Here is a 10,940-nt window from a genome sequence, read left to right as displayed (position 1 = left end):
AATCATCTGGTGCTACTTTGTTCTCTTTGGCCCAAAAAGCCAGGTGCTTTTGTAAGGTGGCCGCCAAAATAGCTTTGTTGCTCAGTAGTTCTAATTTTTTCTGTAGTCCTACTGGAGGGATGAGCGCCATTCGTATTCCCTCATTTGGTGTTTTGATGATGATGGTAAAGATCACCATCTACCACATCAGTCCAAAATCTCCCGTAGGTCTTAAAAAGGGTTGAGAGTTTAGGACTGTGAAGGCCACCACATATAATTTACAAACTCATCAAACCTTTTCATTCATTTCATTGATAGGATAAAGATTACCAATCAGAAACACTTTGTACTGATTTGCAGTGACCCTCCCTTTTAAAAAAAGCCAAATGATGGCTGCAATATGCGTAACAGAGCCACCAGATCCCCTCAATAAAGAAGCCAGGTCTTCAAGTTTTCTTTTAATTCATCACATCTGTATATATTATTTGTTATGTATGCAAAAAGTCACAATTCTTTAAAAAATGTGTTGCAAATAACCAGACAGACGGTTGTAGTTTAGGATTTTTAAGTTTATTTTATGACGGTTTTGAACATTATGTTGACTACAGTGTACAAGAACATGCAATATTCAATACATGCTAAGTGAGAGAGCAGTTTATTCGATAGAAGGTGTTGACTGGTGAAACATTTTGAGGCATGTCGTACCACAGGAGTTGTCAGTTGTATGCATTGATTATCCCACTTAGCTAGTAAAATTGAACTATGCTTCATGTTTTTCAGACTTCAAATATATATATAGCTTAACAAGAAAACAACAAAATCATACATCTGGATTAAAGGCGGTACAAAAATAATTCCTCTAAAAACACGTTTGTGGATCACGCCACAGCAAAAAGCCCTCCCACTGAGAAAGAAAGAAAAGCAGACCTGTTGGGGACACTGTTCCTCAAATGTCTTCAGTTTGGTAGTTGGGCTCTTCTACATGTACGCGCTGATGGTGTTGGCTTTAAAACTGCTGTGGCCACTCATGTAAAGCTCTAAAGCTGTGAGTCTTTGAAGCAGGAACAGGTGAGCAAAGGTCACTTTTCAACAGTCACTCATGTTGGCCTCAGTTGGCCTGCTGGCGACCCAGCCTGAGGTCATAGGACACTATGTGGAAGTTGTCCCAGGCAAACAGCTTCCTCTGAGCCACGTTATAGTCAATCATGCTGTTGTAGCCGTACTTGTTCCTGAAGGGTATGGCCATGGCCTTCCCCTGGCTGGTTTCGGTGTCATACATGTGGTTGATGATGGTTTCAGGAGCGGCGTAGCTGGCCACGGTGTACAGCCTGCCACAGATCATGAAGGAGTTGGCCACAGAGTTCTTCCTGATGTTGGTCTCCCAGCTCTTCTTCACCTCCAGACTGTGCGGGTCGAGTTGTGAGATCACGATAGCTCCTTTGGCCTTGCTGGTGGAGTAGACGGCCCACAGCCCCTTCTGGTCTACGGCCAGGTCGATGTCTGTGTAGCCTCCCCAGGAGTAGGGGAACTGGCCATGGAAGCCGGCGTGGGGAAGATCACGACGGGCTGCGATGGTCTCCGAGGCCAGGTCATAGCGGATGAGGGTGCGGCTGCGACGTCTCTGATAATACAGGGAGCCTCGGAACAAAGCGGCACCAGTGCTCTCAACTAGCTCTGGCAGCAGCAGCACCTGTAATAGAAGACCATGTGACAATAACTTGGAATAACTTATAATGACCAAACAAAATATCCATATCGAAACCCACGTGACACCAACCTTGGATGGAAAGCCTTTAGCGAGCTGCTCCATGTCCTCATACCCAAACAGCTGCCTGACCTCAGTGCCAATGGCATCGATACGCCACACCATGTTGGGTCCATAAGGAGAAACAGCCTCAGGGTCCTGCATCCAAATACCATATTTACCAGCGATGTTGTCAGCCTTCCTGTGAGTGATTGGCTCAAGGACTGAAACCAACACCCCACAACCTGCAAGCAAGTAGGAAGGGAAACATCAGAGGGAAGCATACCAGGAACATGCTCTAAGAAAGACGCTATCTGATAAGAACACTAGAGGACTGTGTGTTCGAGGAAATTTTAGATGCATGTATCTGAATTTTCGTGATTTTTTTTCCACTCAAATACACCAACTATCAAGCTCCTCTGCTGTGAAACCAGCTTCGAGTTTGGCTTCAAGAGGCAGATACCTTCTCTACTTTAAAGATTAGGCCTAAAACTTTGCTTTTTGATAAAGCTCAGGAGAGTCAGCTCTATGATCTAAAAAAATACCAAGCAGCTTGATCTAAATTACCAAGCAGTTAAAAGCTGGCAACCCTGAGATCACATTCAAAAATCCAATATTTGACTAAGCATGAACAAGCTTTCAATACTAGACCCTACAAGATAATGCGCTGACTGTATGGAGAGTCTGTGTTAGGGCTTGTGTTGGGAAACTGCTCAGGAATAAGCAGCAGCAGTCTTTAAAAGCAGCTGTCTTCAAATCCAATCTGCCTTTTGAGTATGTTTGTTCCTTAAGGTGACTTCAGGAGAGAAGTCACACAGTAAGCAGAACACAGTAAAGGGGATCAACATGGCTGATGGATGACGAAGGTAACTTGAGAATTGATCGAGGCTGTGATTAGGTCGTCAGTTCTCATCACAGAGGCAGACAGCAGGTCTGGAGATGCTGCCTGACATCTCCGTCAGCCTCAACTTTGCCTGAGTCACCACCATGAGAGCAGCAGCAGCTGTGCTACAACTCATCCTGGGCAGGAACTCTCCACTTCTCTTACTGGGAAAGCGATAAGGCCGGCCATATATTTACCACTTCCTAAAATACACCCTCTGCTCTCAGGCCCAGGATGTGGCACCGGATTTAGGGTTAGATAGGAATATGTCTTATAAATACACCCATTACCTTGTAGCTTCTCGGAGGCTCGGCCTCGTCGGAGATTAAATGGCTGCACGTGTTTACCGCACGTGTATTTTCATGATCTATCAAACGATCAAACCTGCTGAAAACAATTCAACAGGATGATCCATGATGATGTGATTTTGGGAAACACCACCCAGGGGGAAGGTTAAACAGTATGTGTGGCATCCTCCTTAAAGGTGCTTTCCCTTTTTACATTCGACAAATGTAAACATGAATGTCAGGATGGCCCTCATTCCTACGGATTGGCATGACTGTGGTATTCTCGCCCCAAATGCCCCAGTATTAATAGTAGTATTTGCTTTGAGGCTGTCAGCAGGGGGGTGAGTGTCATGTTTGCCAGGTCAGATGGGAGGAGGGGGAAGGAAGAAGAGGGGAGTGAGTCCGATGTCTCCTTTTAAAGGTCCGAACAAGTGCGTTTAAGCTTCATAAATTAGATGTTTTGACTGTGCAGCTTTGCAGTTTGAACGTATTTTTCTTGCAGATTCAGGCAACCTTTGGGCCGTCTAATGAAACATTCATACTAAAACATTTGATATTAAAGGTGCTCTGTGGAGTTTTCTTATATACAAACAAAACACCTGTTTGTGTTCGTTGTTTTGGGCTTTTTTGGTTTTGGTAGATTTTTTTTTTTTTTTTTTTAAACCAAAATTCACTGTGTTTCATGTATTTTCCAAGACCAAGTTTTTCTCATACTGTAATTCCTACATGACTGTAAGGGGGCATCCAGTCTTCTGCTTCCTCTATACCTTTGTGGGCATTTCTTCTTTTTTTTTTTGCACATTATGGGCAACAGCTCCCAATCAGGTGTATATCATGCATGCTTCGGACAAAAAAGGCTTTGCTTTATGGTGCTATTGGTGGTTACAAACTCCACAGGGTGCCTTTATTTGTGCAAATGAGCAAATTAAGAGCTTTAGTCAACTTCGTCAATGTTACAGTACAGACAAATTGGAACAAATGAACATCTGTAGGGGTAGTAAGCCTATACAATCAGATCTGTGAGAAACATGAGTATAGCGTAGGGGCGACAATGGGCAAAATAAGCCACATATTCCAATTTAAAGACCTGTGCCGTCGTCATTGCCGTCTGGAGCCGGCACCTCCGTCACTTCTGCCTTCAGCTCCTGAAAGCCCGGAGTTCCATACTGCCAGGCTGAATCTGCAGCGAAAAGAGAGCTGGAGTGAGCTGAAGGAGTTACAGAGAGCAAATATTCTGCAGAAACCTCGTCTCACCTCTCAGGCTGCTGCTGTCTCCCTGCCTGTTGGGCCTGGTCATCAGGTGAGACATCGGACTGGAGCCTAAACACACAAATACACACATGGCGGCTTAGTGATTTCTGTTGCACGCTTTCCTTGGAACAGTTTGGAGAGAGTTTGCGTACCCAAACGTGTCTATGGCACTACTGACAGCAGGGAATGTGGCAGCAGGAAACAAACACCCCCTAAATGGATTCCCAGCTGCTCTGGAGTCAGACAGTCGGTAGATTGACTGACCATAACACACACACACACACACACACAAACACACACGTACACACACTCGGCACCCCGTCCCACCCCTGCACTGTCAACCTCACGTCCTCAGAACTTCAAACCAGCCGTTCGGATTTGGCTCTTCTTCTGTCGTATCACTGTCACATATCTTCTCCTCCCTCCCGTTGATTCATTCCTTTTGTTTCTTTCCTTATATTTTCCATTTGCCTCCTTCTTGAAACCATTGCTCTGAAAAGTACGTCAAAACAATATCTGTAAACTGTATACCCCTCAGAGGCTTGGCGATACAAACACAGGGGCTTTTGAAAAGAAAAAATAAGCAGTTTCAAAGGGTTTTCACGAAAGCTGATACACAGAGTGTGATTGTGTGCCTGCGTCCACAGCTAACTGTAAGCGTGAGCACGTTCCTGTTGTGCACGCCACACGTGTGTTCGTCCGCTGATTTCAGGCGCCTAATGAGGCCTAATGATGCAGGGAACATTAAACGCGAGCATCTGGAAGCTGATGTTGATTCTGTGCGTTGATGGAGAGGAGCAGGAGGCGGGTAATGGGGCAGATGACAGACAACAGGAATGTCGCTGGTGAGCGTGTTTCTAAACAGAAAAAATATTTGCGAAAGTTAACAGCTTGTGGGACAAAAGGGGTCCACGGTGGTTCAAGTGCTACAGGGCAGGGGGGGTTAACTGCAGCTATGCTCCCACTGGTCATTTATCATCATCACAGGTAAACAGCCACATTCTCCTATTGTAGTTTCCCCCTGGTGCAAATGAGGGGGGGGGTCTCTGCCATATGTGCCCTCATATCCGGCCTCTTTGTTTGGGATGTCACGGAGCAGAATACCATAAACCTCACTAATTTCCCAGAGGGGGTTGTGTGTGAGAGGAGACGGCAGCCTGATCGACTCCAGCCAACAGAGTTGGGCAGAAATCTTTGCTACGGTTTAGTCCAGTCATAAACAGTTTGCCTCTGGCTGTTTATTTTTCCTGCTTAGTCATAATTCAGGGTGCAGTGTATAAAAAACAGCATAAAAAAGGGGGTCAGAATCAGCCACAATCTGGTTGTGTAGTCGCCTAACCTGTTGCATGAAAAGCACGTTGACTGAGACGTTTTTTAAAAAAAGTATTTATGACTGCATTTCCTGCTGGCTGCACGTTCAGGAAATTGAAAGAAATCATATAAAAAGGCATGGAAGCTGCGTTTTGGTTCACCTACACGCTACGCTGTGTAAACTAAATAGAAACTTTAAGCAAATCTGGCCTCTGTGCTGCAGGCCCACCTTCATTTGAACAAAATCTCAAGCTTAAATGCAACACAAAGTTCTGTACCAAGCTGCACCTTTCACATTCGTTTCAGTTTTGCCTGGAGCACAGGTAGGTCATGCTCTAAGAAGAATGCTGCCACCTTAAGCATGCACACTGCTGATTTGTGTTGTCACTTCCCGTATAAATTTTATGTGAATGTCTATTTTTAAAGCCATAAAATAACAGAACATCAGGTCATATATTTTGAGTATTACTACGGGTCGTAACCGCTGCTTGGGTTGTAAATATTACAGATCTTCCTGTCAGAGTTTCCTTACTCTTCAATGCAAATCTTGCCGAAATGGTTTGACTTTCATCTCTTCCCTCCTCTGGACCTACACGTCTTCCTCTGCCTGTGATCTATCCGGCATCTGCCTGCCGCCCTGAGGGGCCTCCTCTGTGTATTTCAGTCTGCAGGTGCAAACATGAGGAGCTCAGCAGATAACCTGGAGCATGCAGGAGATACAGTATGTAAGTCCCTCCTGATGCACTGGGAGTTAGGACGTCCGTAAGGAAGGATTTACTGCGGCAGGCGATTTCAGCTTTTAAAGCGATCGACGCTCAGAGCCAAGAAGGTAAACAGAGCGACAGTTTAACTGAGAGGAGAAAGGGGGATGGTGACCAACAGGAGAAGGCGAGCGGGGAGGCCAATTAGACGGCTGTTTGGCCACTGCACACACACAGAATACCAGCGCTTAACCTTACTGGCTCCAGGATAACTCCTAAGCTCTGCGGAGGCCTCTAACCCCTGCTCGTATAGTGTTCTTGGCCCCAGACCTCCATCCCCACCAGCCCTGACCCACCAGGCGTCATCAAAAGCCGCTAGTTGAGACCTGGGCACGGAACTGCCGCTTCCAGAGCATGCATCACATTTCAGCCCTCCCCCCCTAATTTCCCCAACCGGGCTATTCGCACACTTCTCGCCATGCTGAGGGAAACACCAGTCATAAAGAAAGCAGGATCTGCCCATAAATACTAAGCTGATCCCCTCTGGCCTGCAACCATCGGCCCTGAATGTAGGGCAGGAAGTGGGGAGCACCGAAACCTGAGCTGAGAGACAAAATGAGCAACCAAAACATTAACCACACATACAAACAGGTGTGCATTATTAAAAGCCCATCACACGTTATTCAGCCTTTTTTTACTTCAGGATGATTGGTGCAGGCAGATCTGGTGTCAGAAAGAACCTGTCACCTCAAACAGACATATAAACACACATGCATGGGATCCCCTCCGGTGGACTGGAATTTTGTGTGACTCTACATGTGCCTGGTATTCCATACATAGATGACGTTTATGTGTCATCACTTCTCTGCTCCAATTAACCCGTTGTCCTTCAGTGGGAGTCACTAAACATATATTTCGACTGAAGGGCAACCTGTTCACAAGCAGATAGGTCACCAAGATGTGCATCTTAATTATAGACGGGAAAAAGCTTGTATAAAGTAAAAAAAAATCTACATGCACATTCATCTAAAAGCCTAATTTGACCCAAAAAAGGTAGAATATTAACAAGAAAATGTAATGGGCTTTGCAAAAAGGCTTATGTTTATTTGCTTTTTTAAAAAAAAAAAACATTGCATGTATTCATCTAAAAGTCAAACATTTAATCTTAACAGTAGAATATTCACAAGAAAACATTATTTTCTATTTTTGTGTCATTAAGTTCTGCAGAAAGGTTTATATGTAATAAAACATCTATGTGAATATTCATCTAAACATTTAACAGAAACAGTAGAATATTCACAAAAAACTATTTTCCATTTAAAAGCTTTGCAGAAAGTTTTATTTTAAATAAAAATCATTGTGTGCATTAATGTAAAAGGCAAACATTTAATAGTAATCTGGAAAATATTCACAGGAAAACATTGTTTTCTATTTGAAATGTAATTAAGCTTTGCAGAAAGGTTTCTATTCAATAAAAGTCTATGTGAACAATCACCTAAAAGCTAAATATTTATCCCTAACAGTAAAATATTCACAAGAAAACAATAATTTCTATTCAAAATGTCATTAAACTTTGCAGAAAGGTTTCTATGAAATAAAAATCATTGTGTGCATTCACCTAAAAGATAAATATTTCATCGTAATATTCACAAGAAATTGTAATTTTCTATTTAGAAAGGTCATTCAACTTCACATATTTCTGTAACAGAGTGTGTGGGGTATCTCTTACCACCAGTGGGTCTCTTTGGGCTCCGGTCCAGCAGAGGTTGGCTGGGTGGGACCACCGGGTTCTGGGGAGGACAGGGTCTGTTCCTCAGCCTCTCTGTCTCCCTCCTCATCTCCTCCATCCTGCGCTGAAGCTCCTCCAGCTCCCTCTCCAGACGCTCCTTCTCCCCCCGCAGCAGGTTCCTCTCTCCCTCCGCCTGGTTCAGTGCCTCCTGAAGCTCAGCCTGAGCTGTAGCTCCGGCCCCCTGGGGACCCCCTGGGAGCTGAGCCTCCCCTCCGCTCAGCCGGGACACCAGCACCTCCAGCATGGTGAGCCTCGCCTTCAGACCCTCCACCTCCGGACCCGAGACCTGTGGGCAGCTGGCCTCTGCGGGGCTGGGCACAGTGAAGGTGTACTGGCATCGTCCTCTTCTGTCGTTGTCTTTCCACAGAGAGGCTCGGTTCTGCGCTTCACCTCGCAGCAGAACACCAAACATGCAGAGTGAGAGAAGGAGGAACATGCTTGAAACGCTTCTTCACTCTTAAACCTTTTCTTCCTTCTGTCCTGTTTCTCCTCTTTTTACACAATTATCCTTTAAACCTTTTCTAATTCCCAATTTCAGGTGATGACTTTCTCAGTTTTCTATCTTCTCTCAGGTGTCTTTTCTTTGGCTGCTCAGTTGTTCCTCTCCTCCCTCCTCTTGTTCTCTCCTCTGTGAACAGGTCTGCAACACTGAGCTCTGCCCAACGGCTCACAGATATTTATACAATCTGGACGGGACAGAAGGAGGGAAGTAAAAAGGGGGAGAGAGGAGAGGTGAAAGGGAGGAAGGGGTGGAGATCAGAAGCAGGGAGGGGTGAGGCAAGCAGAAAAAAAAAGACATGAAAATGATGCTGGTTATTTTGGAGACGAAAACGTCACATTTTCACACAAGTTTGAATTTTGTCTGTCCTGTTTTTGTTATTTTTACTACTTGTGTATTTAAACATCTTATCTATAAAAGCCTTTCATTATATCCCTGATGCAGTCCCATGTGTCTGAGGGGATTCGCCTGAGGTTTGGGTTTTGCATGGCAGAAAAAAAAAAGGTCCTTGTTGGATACAGTTTCCTCCTGAGGAGCCGGTGTCCTCTTTCATATTGGTAGGGGGCCACAATGTGACGCAAGCAGCCAATAAGAGCCGCCATTACGAAGGGTCGAGGTTACAAGTCATTCGATGACTGGATACCTGACGCTGACCCCGTCTTCCCTCAGCCTGGTTTGTTGTGATCGGTGTATGAGTGTCTGTATTCATGCTGCAGACTTCACACGTTCACTGCAGATTGATGCTTTTATATTCATTTATATTTAACACATGAGTAAGCTTCCCCAGCTCCCTCCCTGCTGCCTGGGTGGATTTGTCTGCCTCCTGTCCCTCCTCTCTGGTCTCTTTGAATTTAACACAGTATCACTGACAACCAAAGCTTGCAAGGGCTCTTTTCTGCAGTCATGCGATATGGAGGACCTCTTCAGAGAGGCAGGATGCAGGATTTGGAAGTGAGACACTCGCACGGAGCCAGGCAGGTGCGCAGACAAACACAGCGTCCAATCCCACCAGTCCTAAACTCAGCAGCTCTCAGCTTACCCTCATATCCTGCCTCTTTGTTTTTGGTTCCTGGGATCTTTGCTGGCTCTTCTCCCTACACTTCTTTCCCTCATATCTCCTTACTTCTGTGCGTGTTCCATCCATCTCTGCTGACCTGCCCAGACACCCTGATCTTCAAAGCATCCACTCCAGGGCAAAGGGTACATGCAAAAGTGTGGAGAGCTGCAAGAGCAACAAGATTAAGTGTGGCAGGACCCTTGAAAACACACTTATGCCATCATCTCCTGCTTCTGGCATTACTTGTTTACAGGAAAATGGTGATACTTGAGCCGCTTGTCTTGGTTAATGAGGAGATGCTTTGACTGGCCGGACAGATGGAAGAATGGATGAAAAAGGTACGTTAGAACCTGAAAACAGTGAGGTGCAGAGTTCACAGTCTGAGCGCAACAATGTGTTAAGATGTTTCAATTAATAAAATACCTGCAGAGAAGAAGAAACGGTGTAAACTGACATTGGGGAGCATAAAAAGACAGAGCAGAGAAAGGAGCTGATGGGAGAGTAGGAGGAGTGATGGATTGTTTTGGTGGATATTTATTCGCCAGACTCTGACACATCCATCTCCAGCTGATCGGTCTGCACTGGACTGGACTGGACAGAGGGTGTGTGTGTGTGCGTCTGACGAATGCCGGTTGGCACATCGTCCACTCTTGTCTCTTGTGAGTTTAATTCACTTTTATGTGAGTCATATAACCGTCGCTATGCCCGGAATCTTAAGTCATCCACTATGAGCCCCTAACAGAAGACCAAAACATCCCAGGCTGCCAGTGTAGGAGTGTCTCTGCATGCAGAAAGGATAAAAATGTCTCATATACTTATGCAGGGTAGTGTAACAAAGATCTTTTCTACTTTCGTAAAGAAGGACAAAGAAAGCTCAGAGTTTGCAGTTAGGTCTTGTGTTTGCCAGCAACACCTGAACAGAGCTGCAAACTTTTTTCTTTTTTTTTTGTAGCCGCTACTCCCAGCAGGACTTTACAACCTCTGCAGCTAAGCAGTGACCATCCAATGACACTGCATCAACGTTTGCACAAGTGCATGAGGTGAAATAAGCGTTTCCTCTTCATCTTCAGATCTGAGATAAAGCCGTCACCTCCCGCCATGTGTGAGCCAGAGGGTCCAGCTGCCTTGGTGCAATAAAGCAAACACTCCCTATGGGCCAATTGAATCTCTGCCCCCTTATGAAAGGCTTTGGTAGCTCTGGCTGAGCAAAGGGCCGAGCTGTCAGGTTGTGTTTTCATCTCCTATCCGGGGAGCACGAGAGCGGCGAGTCTGTCAGAACAATAACGCTTCACGGGCTCCAGTCCCTCCGAACTTTAGTGCCATCTTGGGAATCCACACCGCCAGTAAAGTCACAAACCAATAAAACAGAGGGTAATGAGAGGAGATAAAAGAAAGCACAGGCCTTTTGCTGGCTCTGAGAGTGCAAGCAGAGTGGTCAA

The 10,940-nt window shown here is 45.3% G+C and overlaps 1 protein-coding gene across 1 annotated transcript; it reads right to left on the bottom strand.

Annotated features, from left to right (window-relative positions):
* Window positions 1-527: 527 nt before the first annotated feature.
* On the bottom strand, window positions 528-8,562 carry myoc (myocilin). The gene is made up of 5 exons (XM_008277442.1): window positions 7,886-8,562; window positions 4,148-4,213; window positions 3,981-4,073; window positions 1,757-1,968; window positions 528-1,669 (listed from the first exon to the last, which is right to left on the bottom strand). Exons 1-5 carry the CDS (start codon window positions 8,379-8,381, stop codon window positions 1,088-1,090), a joined length of 1,449 nt encoding a protein of 482 aa, XP_008275664.1. The 5' UTR covers window positions 8,382-8,562; the 3' UTR covers window positions 528-1,087.
* Window positions 8,563-10,940: the final 2,378 nt, after the last annotated feature.

The sequence above is a fragment of the Stegastes partitus genome, unplaced genomic scaffold (genome assembly GCF_000690725.1).
Source record: "Stegastes partitus isolate 25-593 unplaced genomic scaffold, Stegastes_partitus-1.0.2 Scaffold98, whole genome shotgun sequence".
NCBI classification, from domain to species: domain Eukaryota; kingdom Metazoa; phylum Chordata; class Actinopteri; family Pomacentridae; genus Stegastes; species Stegastes partitus.
The sequence above is the reverse complement of the archived record's forward strand: the minus strand, read 5'-3'. Positions and strand labels throughout refer to the sequence as shown.